General features: G+C 47.2%; 1 protein-coding gene across 5 annotated transcripts in view; it reads left to right on the top strand.

Moving 5' to 3' along the window:
• ALG3 (asparagine-linked glycosylation 3) overlaps window positions 1–19,239 on the top strand; it is a 134,717-nt gene that overhangs the window by 34,899 nt on the left and 80,579 nt on the right. For all 5 annotated transcript variants that reach the window (XM_087376881.1, XM_087376879.1, XM_087376878.1 and 2 more), the window contains 3 exons: window positions 16,392–16,549; window positions 16,718–16,784; window positions 16,936–16,989. In XM_087376881.1, the coding sequence (XP_087233007.1) occupies window positions 16,392–16,549; window positions 16,718–16,784; window positions 16,936–16,989 (279 nt within the window). The remainder of the gene's footprint in view (window positions 1–16,391; window positions 16,550–16,717; window positions 16,785–16,935; window positions 16,990–19,239) is intronic.

Genomic DNA, 19,239 nt, shown 5'->3' on the forward strand with positions numbered 1-19,239 from the left:
TCTAAAAACTATCCCAATGAGGAGCTCTGGAGGGCCTCCAACCTCTATTGGTAAGCTGAAATTTCCTGGCATTTCTGACTGTGTAACGAAAGATAGGACACTTGTGCTTGTGAAGGGCAGAGAGAGCAGTCTTGAACTCTATGTTGGTGAAGGGTACATCAAGTGAGACTATCATATCTCCAGTCACCAACATAGGTAAGTGCTGCCAGATAACAACTTGAGCATCATCTCTGGCCTGTGTGTCAGGATCTATTGTAAGAAGGGAGGCATAGAAATCTGTGGCTACCTACAAGACGGCATCTGGATGTGTCTATAAAACTTTGTCTGAGTCAACAAGCTGTGAAACGCTCTCCTTACTATGTCTTGGGCCAAGTGTAGAGAAGAACTGCTAGTTGACCCTACCTGCTTGTTGACCCTACCTCTCGTCTAAGTTCAAAATGACTCTCTGGCATGAAAGGCATACTCTGCTCTCTGATATAATAGTGACTGCTGCTGAGCCCTTGCTGTAGCAAGGCGCTCCTGTACCCAAGCATCTGTAGGCCTCTTCTGCTCTTTCCTCTGAAGAGCAGCCAATTGTTGGCAGATACCTACTCTCGTATGAGGATCTCACCTCTCTTGATACGAGCAACTGAATGATAAAAGTCGCTAATATCTGAGAGGGCTGCAGCTACATCTGACGGGGAAGGCTGCCCATCGTGCATGTGAGATACCGAAGTCCGCAACACTGCCTTTGTGAGGCCCTCGTCTGCATAGAAGGCATTAGGAATCCTGATACTGGCAGAGCGGATCTTCACCTGAGGATCTGAAACCAACACAACAATTGGAAAATGATCTAAAGTAGACACCGCAGGTGTAATGCATACTGTTCCCCTCTGGTCCAGAGCCCAATCATTCACATAAAATTTCTCAATCTGTGCCTAGATAGACATCTACAATCTTCTGTTCGACCAAGAAAACATGAGTGACTGTGGTTGAGTGTGGAAAGCATCATCATGCCAAGCATCTCTACCACTGTACTGAAAAAGGAAGGCATCCCAGGTTGGTCTCTCTAGGGAATGGATACCACCTTCCCTATCTTCTCTTTTGTCTATGGGCATTTCAACCATGTTGAAATCACCCCCAATGATTCAAGACTCTGCAATGCACGACCAAGAAAGCAGCTCCTTCCATTGAAGGACACGGTCCCCTCTAGAATTGGGGACATAGAGATTTAAGAAACCAACCTTACGTCCACCAATCAAAAGAATGATCCACTGAGCTCTAGAGGGAACTATGATCCCATGTCCAATCACCAAGGGGAGCATCAAAGAAGAAACATAAATGCAAGTACCTCCCTTAGTGCCCCAAGGTGGGTGACAAAAAAGTATGGCTTGAGAGAAGCTTAACGGACTTGGCACAATTCCTGACATCCAGTTTGTGTTCTTGAATCATAAGAATATCAATGGGGCCCCTAGTAATACATGGATGAAGTTGGTTACGAATCAGTTGCCTACAGCGGCGGTGAGGTACACCTCCGAGGCCCTAAACGTTCCAATTGACAATCCTCATCTGTGAGAAGAAGAGGCCCGATGAAAAACCTTACCCGACCTAGTAGCAGAGACAACCTTCTTTTGGGAAAAATTCTTGCTATCAAGAGGAGGGAAGTCAACCGGGGAAAGCACTCCCGCGCCTGTAAAAGGGGAAGCTTTGTTTACGGTGATTTGAACAACCTGCTCCCCAAAGGTAGAGGGTACAAACTCCTCTAACTCAAACTCTGCCATGTCTGCCAGAATTGCAAAAGAATTCCTGAGTGAAGCTTTTGGCGCAGGATCCCTGCGGATGGTGTAGTGGAAGCAATAACCCCCTTGCCTCTGTCAAGAGGTGAAGAAAGAGGAGCGGAAGAGGAAGGGGGCTGCTGATAACGGGGGAGCGAAGCCATAAAAGTAGGATTAACATCGAGTAAGGCACGGGTTTCGGCAATGAGTTGCTCCACAGATAGAAGCTCCTCCACATGAATGTCCAAGGGGACAGGAGCAACCTCATGAGCACAAGGAACTAGAACATGAATGTCTCCTGCCTGTAAGGAAGGGATGATGGCGCCATCAGGAGCCTCCTGAGGTGGAACTGGCTCACCAACTTTGATTGGCACCCACCATATGGGACGACTGGAACATGACATGATGACAGTCTTGGTTGCAATGTAGAAGAAGGTCCAGGATGAGAGGCTGTAGTCGACGGTCTTGGGCGAGAGGTGGAAGGTCCAGTTGCACGAAAAGTGGTAGGATGTGCAGTAGATCGTGAAGTAGGTCCAGCCGAGGTGGTGCTATGAGGCGTCACACCCATGGACCTTTTAGGCCTTTTCTTTTTTCTCTTCCTTGGGCAATCTTTGGCAAAGTGCCCAGGGGTCCTGCAAATCCTACATTGATCATGTCTCCCAGCAATCTCGACTCTCTGCCTGAAGAATGAGCCATTTGGACACTGGAGCATGATGTGGTCATCCGTAATGTAAGGGTAAGAGACAATGACCCTGGGCCTAACAAAGCGGTACCCCGTCCGACCTGACTGCATCTGCTGCCGAAGAAGGCTTATGAGATGGGCATCAAAAAAATCCTCTAGGAGCTCAGTGCTAAGGGACTGGCCTGAAGCACTGTACCTGCTGCATCTGGGGAGTCAGAAACAACCTGGAAGAAACCTCGACTAAGCAGACGAATATCTGTGAGGTCTCCAAGTAAACCTGCGAGCATCCAGCCCTTGGCCTGTAACGTGGAAGGATGGGACCTATGGATGCGAGCAAAGAGTGATGTCGAACTCTCCCGCTTTGTATCTTTTCTGAGCTGCTGCAACTCGTCTTTTGAGAACGTAACAGTTCTCGCGGCCGGTGGAAGCGAACGAGGATTGGCTGAAGGAGGGTCCATTGCCAATCGTGGTGAGAAGGCCGACTCAAACACAATAACAAAAAGTCTGCTCTAGAAATTGCTGCCATAAGAAGCCCAAGAAGCGCAAGAGAAAGGGAGGCAGAGGGAGGCAAGGGGAGGGGGACAGGGGACAGGGAGGGAGGCCGGCAGAGGAAAAAGAAGGGGCTGGGGAGGTGGAGGGTGGACAGGAAAGGAGGCTGAGGGGTACGGGGAGGGGCAGGGGAGGTGGTGGAGAGGGCTGAGGGGGGTGGAAGAGGGGGCAGGGGACAGGGCTGTGGAGGGCGGGGGAGAGGGCTGTGGGCAGGCGGGGGAGAGGAGCGGGGAGGAGAGCCGGAGGGGAGAGGGAGAAGACGGGGGAGGGGGGCAGCAGGAGAGGGCGGGGAAGGGGCTGAGAGTAGGGGGAGGGGCTGAGGGGGGTGGAAGAGGGGGCAGGGGACAGGCTGTGGAGGGCGGGGGAGAGGGCTGTGGGCAGGCGGGGGAGAGGAGCGGGGAGGAGAGCCGGGAGGGGAGAGGGAGAAGACGGGGGAGGGGGGCAGCAGGAGAGGGCGGGGAAGGGGCTGAGAGTAGGGGGAGGGGCTGGCTGAGAGGGGAAGGGGAGGGGGAGGGCAGCCTAGAGCGGGGAGGAGCAGCAGCTCGATGCCTGAAAACCAGATGGCCACTTCTCGTACTCCTCCTTTTTGATGTGGTAGACTTTGAATTCTTGAGACAAGGAGAAGCATCTTGTCTTCCAATTGATCTAGCATCATTCGTATGAGCCTTGAGCTGAGCGTGGTGCCTATCTCTTCAAGAAGTGTCTCCATAAAATTTTCTATCATGCTCAATATTTTATTTTCCAAGTTTGATGAAAGCTCTCCAAATTGTAATATTTTATTGGGCTTGAATGACACATGTGGTACTCTTTCTCAACTCTTGTTATCCTTCGATGTTTGAATTTGTAGAAGATTATACCTTAATGAGCAGGGTTGACTTGCCAGTAAATTGAGAGACCCAGATAGAGTTTCAACATTGAAACCAACTCGGACATTCTTAGCAAGCCTTGTTTATAACTGAACATTTGAGAAAAGACAAATGAATCTTAAATAAGACTCTAAACAACTAGTGCATAGTTAGAAATAGCACTACTTAAGTTCTAGTTTGAATGCTTTCAAGGCATTCTTTGAAAGCTTAAACATACGAGCTTATAAATGCTTTATGGAGGGGCCAATATGCTTTATTGATTGTGATTTTGCTAGAGCTCTTGAGCTCAGTAGATCAACATAGATTAGTACTCAGCATGGGCCCTAGCACGCCCTTTGCTGAGTAGATCAGCATAGATTAGTACTCAGCAAGGGCCCTAGCACGCCCTTTGCTCCAGCCCATTGAGGCTGTATGAGTCTTCTTTTTGTGCACTTTGTCCCATAACCTCCCGAGGCCTCCCGCGGACATAATACATCTTTCTTTCTTTCTTTTCTTCTATTAACATTCGATGTCAAACTTATATCCATATAAAAGGAGACATCAATCTAGATCTTCCTTCAGTCTTGGAATTGCCCCTAGGCCTGAGCAATCATTCCTCAAGACTTGGAAACCTCCCAAGGTCTAGCATTTCTTCTCTCGATATGAACTTTCCAAAGTCACCATCTACCAATTGGACTCTTTCCTGTCCTATACGTTTACAGAGGAAACAGCAGACCATTGGAACAAAGATTGGAATCAAACTACATGTCATACACATCATGAAGTAAGACAAAACAACTTGTCAAGCAAATACTGGTGTTCATAATGTCAAGCAAATACTGGTGTGGTGAACTAAGAAAAGACAAGACGCTTAGCTCAACAAGGGTGAGCCTGCCCTTTATTTACAAAAGAGAACTCTTCAACTGGAAAACTCCATGCAAACATCTAAAAGAGGAAGAGACAGTGCTGAATTCTCCTTCAGGCCACTGGCAGCTTGCAGAGGCTTGGGTTTTGAAGAAAGAGACAATAGGCTCTGAGAAAGAGAGCGAATAGTTCCAGAAGCTCTTCCTGCAATCACACAGAGAATCTTAGTCTTGAAATTGATGAACAGGCTGGAAAATCGAAACAGCAGCAGCCTTTGATTTGTTTATCACCTCTAGAGTGTAAATAGAAAGTCAAATTTCAGAGTAGCCGTTATCTGTGAGCGTCCTTTCATCAAAAGAGTAGAAAATAAGTTACAAGTGAGAACCTTTTTCAAGAAATCTCTTTGAACACTCCCATGGATAACTCAGTTACAGCCTGTTCAATGCTAGGATAATCGAAGGTGAGAAGTATAAAAGCTCCAAAGAAAACTGAGTTTTTAGAGGATGAGTTTGGGCATGGTCCTGGATTCATCTCTCTCTCTCTCTCTCTCTATATATATATATATATATATATATATATATATAGTAACTAGAGAATTTCTGAAGATCACAGTAGATTCACCATGTTCCAAGTTGGTGAAGCTGTCTTGAGTAGAGAAGCTTTTTGGCAGCCTTCCAAAGAGGATAAGGCCATTGGACAAAGAAACAGGGGGCACGTTCTGAGTGTGGGGTTGAGAACAATTTTTATCCTACAAGTTGGAAGGAAAAAAATCGAGATTGCTACAAACGATTGTGAGCAGCTGTATATTCATCCAATTGAGCTGAAATCGCATAGGACTAGAGAGAGTATGTGAGTGCAAAGGAGCTGAGTGTGAGAAAGAAAATAAGGGAAGTTTATTAAAGTCTTCAAAAGACAGAAGGGTCTATGAGAAAGAAAGAAAGAAAGAAAGTCTATTAAGGTCCACTCGAGACCAAAAGGTCTATGGGACAGCAAGAAACCCTCTAGTACATCTGCTTTAGGGAGGGCACATGACAGCTCCCAAGGAGTGCAAAAAGTCTTGGCATAGCTGAGGTAAATAAGGCCAAGTGTGGCCCCCAAGTATGCTAAACTACTCTGGGCATGCATGCTAAGGTTTAGGGCTCACTTCTAAGGATAGCTAGTGCATGGTCTATAAGTATGGGCTAGGGGCTCGATATTAGTGGTCCCCAAGAGTGACACTTCTTGGTACATAGACCTGCTGGCCTGGGAGCAGCAGCTAGAGGAAAGGGCATGTGGTATGGGACGCACGTTTGAACCTCGAGGCTGGTTGGCTCTCGCGGTGGTCTAGACCTCAGGTTCGGGGGTGGCTCGACATACTGAGCCTATGGCTAGGAGGTGAGTTGCTCCCTTATGGCTCGTTTGCGGGTGCGTCCCGTGGTACTTGTGGACTCTGGTTTGAGGTTGCACCCTACCAGGGCCAGTTGGTTACTAGACCTGGATAAGGGGTGTTTCATATCGTATCATAGCCAGCTTCTATGTGTGTGGAATCCTGATGCTTTGGGGGAAAGCGTAAATTCAAGAATGCACAGATCCGAAGAAAAAACAGTTAGAATAGGATTGATGTCTGAAACCAGCCTTCAGTAAACTAAAGGGCAGTAAACTGTAACTAGCTTAGCATCCATGTCATTCACAGCCACATTGCATATCTTTCAACCACTTCATTAAGTACAAAACCACTTAGAAACAACTTTGAAAAAGAAACTGAATGAAGGCTAGAGTGCCCCTGCTCAATGAAATCAAACATGAGACACCACACTGGCCCCAAATACCTTGGCGCCCCTTTTGGTATTTATTTAGTTCCTTTGGCAATGGAAAATAGTGTTCTTACACCAAGGGCTCACCCTTGCACTCTACTACACCAGCAGTCCACTGCACAAGCCAGCACTTGGCTTCAAAATGCATCTAATTCCAGTGCACCCACTAACACCCAACTGCTAGGCAAGGCGAAGGCATTTCCTCGCAACTATGTCCAACCAAGAGTGGCAATGCATTCCACAAGTCCAAAACAAATGCTTAGACAGCCTCAAGGCTTGAAATGCATCCAAACTGTCCCTCTAAGGGTCTGGCAATCCCACAATCCACTAATCGGCCTCCCAGGGCGGCAATGCATCAATACAGTTCTCACACTGAGCAAATGACCTCGATATAGGAAGAATTCCACACTGCCCCTCTAACTCCAATCTGATTACACCCTTTGTAATTGGGTGTCCATTCACCGCCAGAATGGCCAAGAGGGGGCTTCCAACAACAAAAAGCAATAATAAACTTCAAAAACGACAAATGAACTCCAAAAGGAAGTCATTTGTCCATGGCAGAGAGGCAAGCTCTGTCTTGCACCTATCCTCTGTCCGAGGTGTAGAATTGGCTTCCAATCAAGGAAAAAAGAGAGAGAAAGTGAGGATAAAGATTCTCAGAGCTGAAAAGAGAAGGAAGAGAAAGGCTCACAGGTCTAGAAGCTAGAGACAGGAGAGAATGGCTAAAACATCTGCAACAGGATCTCTGGAGGTGTTGAATAGCCCGTACAGCTTCAGAATGGGTTGTTCAATCAAGAAAATATGCTGTACTGTCTTAGGGGGGGGTTCCTAACACTTTCGGAAGTGTTACCGGAGGCCTAGGGCCACTGGTGCGAGGAGCAAGTAAGGGAGGGCCACTGGTGTCACCGATGGTGCATGCAGAATGATGTTGTCAATGACGAAACGCATGAGAACAATGGTGTCACCGAAGGTGCGAGTGAGCGCAAGATTGCTGCAAGCCTAACTAAACGAAGTTACAGGAGCCATCCTTCAACATGAACACAAGAGACCTCAAGCCACATGAGTGATGCAAGCCTAATGAAATGAAGTTACAAGAGCCATCCTTCAACGTGAACACAAGAGAACTTAAGCCACATGACACAAGGACGGTTATACTAAGTGAAGGGGGATAAAGAGGGGAATACACGGGGTAAAGGGGAGCTACAGTTGTGAACAGAGACGGGGAGAAGCATAGTATTCAGAGTAGAAGAGAAGTACACTAGTAGGACACCACAACGTTACACTAGGAGAGCTCACCCAAAACCTCAGTTCCCCTTACAATCATAGAATGCCCCCCTCCCTCCTTTCCCCATCCCCTTGAAAATCTATTCCCTCCTTCCCATTGGTGGTGGCTCTCGGTCTCTTAGCCTTTCCACCCCTCGAACTCTTCATGGCTTCAACCACTTCTGACTCGCCAGCCTCCTCCCAATTGGTGATATACCTCTCTGTGCGCTGTTTAGCCCTCTGACTCCTTTGGTGTGCATTTATCTATTCCCTCCTTCCCATTGGTGGTGGCTCTCGGTCTCTTAGCCTTTCCACCCCTTGAACTCTTCATGGCTTCAACCACTTCTGACTCGCCAGCCTCCTCCCAGTTGGTGATATACCTCTCTGTGCGCTGTTTAGCCCTCTGACTCCTTTGGTGTGCATTTATCTTCTCCATGTGAGCTCCTGGCTGGCTGCCCCTGCACCACCATTGACATAGTTATGACAGGTGGATTCACGAGAGATCTCGCCCAAGTACGCAAGTGACCACGGTTATTTCTATCTCTAGTTGACATAGTTGTCACCTGTTTGACATGGTGACATGGTTGTCACCTTGTTCACTCACCGACATAGTTGTCATCTGGTTAGCTTGCTGACGCAGTTGTTACTTGGTCAGCTCGGTGACATGGTTGTCACCTGGTCAACTGTCAGACATAGTTGTCATCTGGTCAGCTCGTTGACATAGTTGTCACTTGGTCAGCTCGGTGATATGGTTGTCATCTGGTCAACTGTTTGGCATAGTTGTCACCTGGTCAGCTCGCTGACATAGTTGTCACCTGGACAGATCGGCTTGAAACTTGAATATCTTTAATGAATGCTTGAACTTGAATATCTACAACAGTTCCCTTGCCACTATCATTCACCGTCCCGGTGAATGGGGGTGAATGGATGATGCAGAGGCCAAGCTTTTCCGGAAGAGTAGTAGTAGAGTAGTAGTACAAGGCTGTCCCATAAGTGAAGGAGAGTACAATGTTGCGATTTTTTTAATAAAAATAATTACAAGAGCTCGTGGCCCCATAGCACCAAACATAATAAAACAATGTCTCACGGCCTGATAGAGGAAACACAACCTGAAATAAAAGAGTATCCAAAGTATACTCATGGCCTTACAGTGGATGAAAACAACTCAAGATCAAAAGATGACACTACGCTATGCACATCTGCCATGTAGTAGTAAGGTCCATGTACATCACCGAGAAAAAGACCATACATCTCTGAAGAAGAAAAACATGTCCAAGAGCAACTGCTTGCTGGATCAAGAGAGTGGTAAACCAAAAACTGCTATGCACTAAAGTGAGAGCCCGATCAAGAGAACAGTAAACCAAAAACTGCTGTATACAAAAGTGGGAGCTCTCCAGAAGGGAGATCAAGTCTCACACCAAGAGAGCCTCATGGAGGTGTAGATCCTCCTGATCGTGTATCGCCCTGCTTCTCCTGCTCAATAGTGTCCATGATATTCCTTCAATTCTCATACTTTCCCTTATATCGATGATAGGCCGACTGGTAATGATCATGGCGCGATTGGAGAAGGGCGACTTCATCTTGCAGAGAGGAAAGGTTTTGCTGCATGGATTGATGTGATGTCTCAAGAGAGGCATTGCGCGCTGTCATGTCTACAAGCTCTGTTTTGACCACGCTGATCTGATTTTCAGCAGTCGCATGGTCTGATGTATGGCGCTTCTGGAGCATAGCATACTCCTCCTGCAAAGCTGTAAGCTGAGATGTGAGTGTCCGTGTCTCATTTCCCCATCCCTCGTGCTCCATGTGGTGTTGCCTGTGAAGCTTTTCTCGGTCTTTGTGCTAGAGTCCCTCCTTTGCTGCAAGCTGTGACTCCCATCCCTGCTGCTGTGTGCACGTGAGACGCTCATGCTCTAGTCGAAGGTGTTGCATCTGGGATAGTATGCGTTGAGTATGTCCCGTGGAATTGAGAAGCGCTGCACCAAGCTGAGTGAATGTGTCGTAGAGGATCCTCTACGCCATGTGGATGGATTGCTTCGCCCAAGCATAGCGGTCCCCGTAGCTCAACCTGTCTCCCTTTTCAAGGATTTGACCAAACTCCTCAAAAACCCCTGCCATGGAACGATCTTCCAATTTGTCCAAATCCTCCACCGGGGCGAGGTCATCCATACTACGCGCGCGTGCAAGAGCTGTAGATCTGATAGCACCGGTGGTCAAGGCATTGTGCAACGGAATGGTCACAACCTGGTCAACATCCTCCTCCATATCCATGGGAGAGCGTGTGCACTTGAGCTCACGAAGGAGTTTGTCGTAATCTTGATTCTGTGCCTTCCACTGTGCATCAATGGAGAATGACTGTCCCGAGGATGCTGCAATATAGTGGTCCAGTATGTCGTTCGCTTTGAGAGGAGCACAGTCAGCTTCAAGGGGCAAGGAAGTAGCTACAAAAACAGTGGGACCTACTCGAGGTGGAGCTGTGGCAGGTGGTCCCATCCGATGTCGCCGAGGGGAAATAACTATAGGAGTTGAGGAATTGACCATGGGGATAGAAGGAGCCTGCTGTCCTGAGGAGGGACCTGTCTGATGTCGCCGAGGAGGGAGAACTATAGGAGCTGAGGAATTGCCCGTGGGGAGAGAAGGAACCCGCTCTCTTGATGAGGGGCCAACCACCGCACTGAGAGGAGACCGGAGACCCAATGCCAACGAAAGATCAAAACCACCAGATGCCTGAGACAATGGTGCCCTTTAGGGGGAGAGTACCTCCACAGACTCAACAAGTTGTAGGCAATCATCATGGATGGAGGAGTCGATGATGGGATCATTGACTGTACATATAGGGGAAGTGATGCGAAATGGTAGTACAGTCGCCTCTGATCCTGATCCTATGCCTGTGGAAAGAACTGGTAGCACCTGCCCTTCTGACCCCGCTGGAGGAGTATCTGGAACATCGATAACTTGCTGAGACACCCCAGTAGTGGAAGAAGTGGGGGATGTCAAAGGGGAGGAGGTAGGGGGCAGGGCAGAGGTAGGATGGAGAGTAGGGAAGTAAGATGGAAGAGTGGGGGAAGCTGAAGAGGTGGAAGGAACAGTAAGTGAGGAACATGAGGGAGTGGCAATAGCTGTTGGAGATGTAGAGGTTGGAGGTGAAGGAAGAAGCCGTGTCGGAGGGGAGGGGCAGGCTGCACTCCACTGATGCAAAAAGTACGTGAGATGAGGGCCACATGTGCAAGTATGTGTACCTTGATGCTTGCGGACCGTACTTCGAAAGGAGGAGTAGAAGAATGCAGCAAAGTCGTATGGCTGAGTGATGAAGAGGGCATTGAGGGCTGGCCGAATACCGTTAGTGATGAAACAATGCCCTCGTGCGGAATATATGTGCGAAAAGAAGTAACGAGTGATGATGGCTTCGTTGCTTGTAGCATCTATTGCTTTATGACACTCGTGTCCCCTCCATTGAGATTTGCACTGTGCAAGGAAGGAAAGAAGCAACTGTGACTCCCCAAAAGTGGGCTGTACTAGGAGGGTGGGAAGGTGCAGGTAAGCTGACACTAGAGCTGGTGTAAGAGTGTGTCATGAACCGAGGAACTCAAAAGTGTGGCTACCCGTGTCGTAAGACCGGATGAAGGTCGTGGACATCTTCCCATCCACGGAGGGAAAAACCACTTTGTCAAACTCTGAAAGGAATAATGCCTCAATCTCCGAGGTGGACAAGACAGATGAGAGTGAGAAATTGGGATCTAGCAGAAGTTTGTAGGCCACCTTCACCCTTGAATGAGTTGATGTGGGGTGAGAAGGGGAGGTGTCACGAGGGCATGAGATCCTGCTGGAGGAGAGTAGTCCGAACCACCGTGATCATAACTGATGCTGAAGCACTGCGAGAAGAGGTGGGTGAAGCCCGCTGTGAGGGATGGACACGATCCTCATACAAAATCACTGTGGTGTCTGGTCGAGTATCTACTCGAGGGCGTTTTGGACATGGAATGTCTCCAGGGGAGTCCCTAGAAGCCGTGCTCTGGGAATCCTGCATGGGAAGGAGAGAAGTGGGAAGAGGAGAAGACCTGGGGGTGGGATCCGGAGGAGCCTTGGAGCTCATGGTGTAGAAGGGAGTGTCCTTCGGTAGGCGAGGTTTGTACTTATGATGTGATTGTGGCATGAATTTGCCTGAGCAGAAGCGGCTCCGTGATGCACCATAGGAATAGGGAAAGGAAGGTGGGGGCTGTCAATGGAGAGGCGACGAGAGAGGAGGGGACCTGTTGATGGAGAGGCGAGAGCGGGGCTGTTCGATGGAGAGATGAGGGGGGGAGAGCGGGGCTATTTGATGGAGAGGTGAGGGAGGGAGGGGGGCTGTCCGGTGGAGAGGCGAGGGGAGGAGGGGTTGCGATGCAGAGGTTAGGGAGGGAGGGGGTTGCGAAGGAGAGGCGAGAGAGGGGGGGCGATGGAGAGGTGAGGGAGGGAGGGGGGTACGATGGAGAGGCGAGAGAGGGGGGAGCTGTTGGAGAGGCGAGAGAGGAAGGAGGTTGAGAGAGGAGGGGGCTGCTTAGGAGAGGTAAGGGAGGGAGGGGGGGCATGTGTAAATAGTGAAAGTTGTTCCAGACGTGCCGCACGATGTACCCCAGGGTGACAAGGGTGTCATAGACATGACGGCGGGTGACCATGATGTACCCAGGGTGACAAGGGTGTCATTGGAATGACCAGATTGTTAGAGGAGGATCGATTGAGAAGGAAGTGACCAAGTTGAACATGGTCAAAGGGGGTGACAACGTTGTCATTGGAATAACGAGGTGACAAGGTTGTCACTAAGATGACAATGTGACAAGGTGGTCACTGAGACGACGAGGTGACAAGGTTGTCACAGGGATGACAAGGTGTAATCGGCCTTTGATCACAAAGGGCAGTGTAACTGTCTCTACTATCTCACAAAACTGAAAATACAGCCGACTTGAAACATTGCCTTTGTCCACAAACAAAACTCAGAGCGTAAAACTTCACGGCATAGCATCATGGAACCATCTTAGACAACTCAAAAGCATAAAGAGTGACACCTATTGGGTCCAACACTTGGCGCCCATTGCGGTATTTATTTAATTACTGGTTAGCTCAAAATACAAAGGGATTCCCTCCAAGAGCTCACCTGCAGGTGCAACCCAGTACAATGCCAACCTGTGGTCGTGCTAGTGACCAACTCCCAGTGCTATTCCTTTGGTTCCTTTTAGAAGTCATGCATAACACAAGTAGACCAATCTGACAGCATGCCCAGCAATGCATTCACACATATCCAAGCCATTATTGAGCCCAAGGCTAGCCACTGCACCCCCAAGAAGAGAGTATCACAACCAATGCCCCAATCCTCTCCCGGGCCAATGGCAGGGCATCAAACCTTGCAGAAACTCAGTAGGAATGGCAGTAGCATAGAGTAGGAAGAGAAGATGAGAATTCAGCGAATAGAAAGAGGCTGTTTCAGCCCAAAGCAGCTCCAGAAGTAGGTTGAAAAGCAGACAGCAAACTCTGGTAGGAGGGAGCTGCCTGTGAGTATCTTCCAGCACCAGAAAAGATCAGAAAAGAGAGCGTCCAGCAAGCTGTAGCAAATCCGCCATGAATGCGTCCACCAGAATGGAGTTTTCAGCCCACAAACACCTTAAAACTCAGTGCGCCTTGCACCAGACAGAGGCCAGGAGTAAGGCGTCTAAGAATATGGCTTCAGATGCAGGAAAGAACTTATGTCGCAAAGAAAGTCGAGCAAAGCTTCAAAAATGGCCTAGAATGGAGGCGTCCAAGTCGAGGAAGCATGCCAGCAGCATAGAGCACCAAGGGGAGGAGAACTGTCGCGAAGAAAGCTCAAAAATCCACTTCAGCCAGCAAGAGGGAGGCTGCAAAAATCTGCCATGAAGAGAATGAGGCTGCTCTGGTAGGGGAGAAGTCTCAAATTAGCAAGGAAGGGAAAAGAAGGGCTCCAGGGCCTTCCAGGGGCTTCCAGGGGTGACACCTAGGTGCCACAAGGCAAGCAGAGAAGCCACATGCAGACACATGTACAAAATGAGGCGTGGGATTTTAATGCCCCTAGGGGGCAGATGGCACACTATGACCCTAATGCTTGGGAACCAATGACCCTAGTTTGTAGGATCTCTAGGGGGTCAGTTTTTAAAGAATGACCCCACTGAACCTAACCAATGACCTTAGAAATTGGAACCACTCTAATAGCACTAGGAGTTGCACTTATTGCACATGAAATCGTAGGTACCTTTTGGGCATTAACTAAGGCCCCTAGCCTGGTACCCTAGGCTAAATTCAGTGACAGTTAGTTTAGACACTTCACCATCACCACCACGTCCCCGTGACATACCCCACCCTCTTGAAACAACAAACTATCTTGTTTGCTGTCCCAAAATTATAGCAAATAGAATAGGGTGTCACAATAGGCATAAACAACGCATAATCAATAGTACAACATCACATGAAGTACCAAAAATACAATGTACAGACAGGAGGACTGCAGATCCATCCGTATGGCAGTGTATCAACCAACTAGAGTGTCATGATCACTCATCATAGAAGTCTCACGGCAGAAACACTATCAGCATCAGTGCCTCGGGTGAAACCGCAGTGTCACCAAGCAACCTCTACCTGTGAGCCTGTCTGCACTGTGGGTGCGGAGGTGCTACCCCCCCCATGAGCATCCGGTAATACTCCAGACGTGTGTCCCGCTGAACTGGCATGAGTCGCTACCGCAGTAGGCTCGAGACCAAATGCCTCAAGGTAGAGCTGTAAAACCTGAGGTGAATCTGCCAATTCACTCTCTTCATCTAGATCGCATCGTTCGCAGGATAATTCTTGCACTTCACTTGATAGCGTTTGGCAACTCTACCATTAACCTCCCGATCCTTATGTGTCACAATCTCAAGACCTCATCTTGCTCATCAACTTCAAGTTGCTCTTCAAGTGGCATATCCTGTGGCAGCCCACCAACAGCCCACACTCTACCCTGGTAGTCGAAAATCAGCAAGGCGATGTGATAGAATACCCTTGGAGCACTCTCCCAGCCTGCGACTTGCCTCTCCCTGCTCTTTTGTGGTCCAGAAACAAGCCTCAAAGCAAATTTCACCTTTTCTGCTTGCTTTCCAAGCCAGCTAGCTGAACGTGGCTCCTGGAGCTATTTTTAGCGATAGGGATTTTTACCCCTCTCTAACCCAATTGCCCCTTGCCCTTGGCCCTAGAAATTAATGCACTAGGTTAGCCTTTTTACCACTCTAGGGCTTGGGCTGTCACACACAAATTCTAATAATTAGAATTACACCCCCGTGATAGATTCCCTCCGCAACATCTGTGCCTCTTCTGTATGAGGATAACCTGCCATTTAAAGAAGACCTCGTGTGAAGCATGAAGACCCATGGGAAGCCATATGAGAAACAAGGCAAGCTCGTACTTAGAGGCCGTCTCTTGCAGTGGAAAACAGAGAGAAGCAAGTCACCCCACAGAAGGTACTACATGAATACATTGCTTCCAAGCCTCATTGTTCGTTTCTTCCATTAATAGCTTGATCAATACTCAATATTTTGCAGCAAGAGAATCTGGAGCTGAAGATAAGGCTGTTGAAATGGAAAACAGAGAGAAGCAAGGCACCCCACAAAAGGTACTACCTGAATCCATTGCTTCCAAACCTCATGAGTTTGCCTCTTCCGTCAATAGGACGATCATTACTCAGATAACGGAAGTACAATCCACAATGGTAGAGAATGTAACTAGTAAAGTGGTCACACGAGTAAGAGAAGAGATCAAAGAGGAAGCTGAGAGACCAAAGAGCAAGCTGAGAGACAAAGGAATGAAAAATCAAGATAGGGAGCTTACCTAAGGGGTGGTATAAGATGAAGAGATATTTGATGAGACCTACAGATGGATTTAGAGAGCACTACCAGCCATTGAGTGGCTAGAAGACTGTAAAACAAAGGTCTAGCTAGATGGCATTCATGCCGTACTCATGAGCTCTTGACACTAATAGAGTCCATATACTCAAACAATCTAGCAAACTGAAAGATACAAAGTGGATAGCCCAGGGGCTCGCTCCAATTGAGCCAAAAAGAAACAGAGTTAGCAAGGTAAAGGGAGCCCGAAAGGACACAGTTTATCGTGAGGGCAAGGCCCTGATTAAAGAGCCCAAATTTAAACTTAAAGACCCTCAAGTCTATAACTGATGTAGCTCAGTAGTAGTAGTATTTTATTTTTCTTTTTAAATCATGGGTGTGGTTTTCCACTCAAATGGCTTCACCCCTAGCCTTCTTGTATCTGGTTTCTTCAGTCTCGTAGACCTCAGTCTTCCGCTTTATTTAATATACTTATCTTCTTTCTTTCCTTCTCTCTCTTTGAAAGTTTCAGTTTTTATGGTGTATCAATGACTTGAGGATGTTACTATATTTGACAAGCTATTCCAGGGTTCTTTTCCCTAGAATATGTCCTGTAATTACTGATATTGCATAGTTCAGGTATTAAAATGGAAAATTTGGCATTGTAATCTTAAGAATTGGCTTATTGCTGCACCTTTAAGCTTTTTGCTTTGAGCATTTCAACTTCTGGACTGCTGATAGTCAATCACAAAATGTTAGTCGATTTGTGGTGCGAAGCCTCTTGTTAATATTTTCTTGTTGTCTTGTAGCTACCACCGTGGGCCCTCTGTCTGCTTTGCCTATCAAAAAGGGTGCATTCTATATTCGTGCTGAGACTGTTCAATGATTGCATCGCTACAACTCTGGCTCATCTAGCCATTCTCTTTTTCCAGAGCAACAAATGGAAGTCTGGATTGGTTGTTTTCAGGTGAGTTCTTACAAGGAAATTTTCAAATTTTATAGCAATGAGAAATAAATTTCTAGCATCATCGACCTGGAGGATCCTTGCATTCAGCAACAACCATACATTGCTTTAGATTTTTTGTTCCTTCACCCAAAGAAGCCCTCACAAGATTGTACATTGGTTTTCACACAGTTTTGCGGTTTCCGTGAAGATGAGTGTTTTGCTGTATGCACCACCACTCTTGTTATTGATGATTCAGGTAACCTTATAGCCTTATGCCTTTGTTAGACAGTGCTCAAGTGAAATTATGCTTTTAGCTTTTATTTTTACATTCGCTACTCATTCATTGCACTTTAGAAACAAGCTTACTTGAGAAAATGGATCGTTTTGCATTTCCCAATCTGATGCAGGGATCGTGCTTATTGGAAGTAGCTGTGGCAATTTGGCTGGCCGCATCAGTGCAGGTATTTCTTGTTTGCCCTGCATGCTTTCAATGAACTTAAGAAGGTGTTAGGAGAGGCTCATGTTCTTGTGGGCGCTTGGTGAATAATGTAGTGGAGCTACACAGTCTGCAACTAATGTGGACACCATATTTTTTCTTATTTGAATGAAGACCTTGAGATTCTCCCATGTTGAGCAAATTTGAGATTATAGAGCTTATCATAGTCCTTAAATGCAAAAATATCATAATCTCGGTACACATGGTATCTATGTGTGTTAGTGAAGAATGCAAAAAGAGATAAGGTAGGCAATCAAATTATGTAGATTTTGTTGAAACCCATCCCTTAACATCTTTCTTCTAATGGTGTCTCCCTCGTAGGTCCTTTACTGAGATTCGAAACACTTTGGAACTTTTCCTCTTTGTGCATGACATATTGGAGAGAGGAAAGTTGCTTCATTTTATGTAGCGGTTGCACCCTTCGTTGACATCTAATGTGACGGCCCACGAGCTCCAAACTATCGAGTTTGCTGCCAAGCTTGCTGAGATATATGAGCCAAAGCATGCTAGTAAAGACAACAAAATTGGTGCCGGAGCCTATGGGAATGCATTGGAGGCTGAGAAGAAGCCTAGAATGCTTGAGTAGGATGACAAGAAAGCTGTAGCAGCCCCACTTAGGCATTTGACAATGTCTGGTAGTAGAATACTTATGCTATAGAGATATGTACAATGATATGGTTGTGGAGGTAGGACTTAGTCTTTTTTAGAGTTTTTGTGTGCTCTAGTACTTGGACTATATATACCAAGTGCTTGTATTTCATTTGGTTGAACATTTCAGTTGGAGTTCACTTGTGTTCACTTCTTGTTCTCTGGTGTTCACGATTCTTCTCCATTCTTGTTCCTACATGTGGTATCAAAGCTAGTCCTTCGAGCCCTGTCACTTGCTTCCCCGTTCTCCCGCGTGCTCCTGTTGCACTTCTATCGCGGAGAAGAAGTTAGTTCTTGTTGCTGGTCGACTTCTCTTTTGGCTATCTTGAGCTCCCACAAGCTTCGTGTGATCTCGAGCTTCAGTTTTGTTGCAAGATTTTGCACCAAGAAGCACCCCTCAGTTGGGCAACTTCGTTTTGCGTCGCGCACGCATTGTTTTAGGCAATTTTGGATCTCAGAAGTTTAGTAGCTGCGTCGGGCAACCCGTAGGAGTTTGAGTAGTTGTGCTGGAGGTTTACCCCCCTTTAGGAGCTGTTCGTGTTCTCAGAATTTCATTCTGAGCAATAGATCAGAAGATACCCGCAATATCATTTACATTTTGCTGATTTTTACTGATTTCCGTACATTTCGCCTGCCCATAGCCTCGAACAGCTAGCCTCGCCATCCATACAGCCGTACACCTCGGCTTTGCAGTCCAAGACCAGCTCTTGCTAACCGTACACCTTGACATTGCTGCCCATCGCCTCTTCAGCTCACCATTTGCCTCTCCAGATCACCATTTGCATTCCTAGCTCAGCTATTTCTTTTGCTCCAGCTCTTGATCTTTGTTTGAGCTCATTTTCAGCCTCTCTCAGTTGGTTCCTATAGATAGCATTGCACAGGTGTCTTGTAGATTGCATTGCATAGGTGTCTGTGCATTTGGGACAGTTTTGGGCTGCACATTAAGTGCAAATCATTGCTTAGGTGTTGTGTATTTTGAAGCCAGGTGTTGGCTGTAAGTTGATGCACTTTTGGATGGCTATTGAGCAAGAGTTTGCTAATGCATTTTGAGCCATTGATTGGCTAAGCTTGAGGATTACTGTGGGCAGTGACACTTGTGCTTGATTGCATTGTATCCCGGAAGGGATTGAGGTTTTAGCAGAATTTTTGGGGCGGATTTATTGCTATTGCAGAGCAGTCACTGTCAGTGGAAGCCATTGCAGTGATCACATAGTAGTCTGTGGTCTTTCAGTTGTCCATTTGCTGTCTTTTCCTTTGCAGGTACACTTGCATTTATTCTTGAGCTTGCAATTATGTCTCTTAGTGAGAATTTCGGCACATGACTAATGCAGATAAGTTGGATGGACCCAACTATGCTTTGTGGTCGTTTACATTGAAGAATATCTTGGTTGGAAAGGGCTTATGGGACATTGTGAATGGGGATGAGACTAGACCTGGTGCTCCTAGCTCTAGTGCATCTTCCACTACCACTACTACCACTACTCATGTCGCTTCCACAGAAGATCAGAGGAGGTTTGATTGAAGGGATACCCAAGCTTTGTCTTTGATTGCGTTGTCTGTGGAGACA

This window comes from Dipteris shenzhenensis, chromosome 7 (genome assembly GCF_047967505.1).
Source record: "Dipteris shenzhenensis isolate YYH24624 ecotype China chromosome 7, Dip_SZ_1.0, whole genome shotgun sequence".
In the NCBI taxonomy this organism is placed as follows: domain Eukaryota; kingdom Viridiplantae; phylum Streptophyta; class Polypodiopsida; order Gleicheniales; family Dipteridaceae; genus Dipteris; species Dipteris shenzhenensis.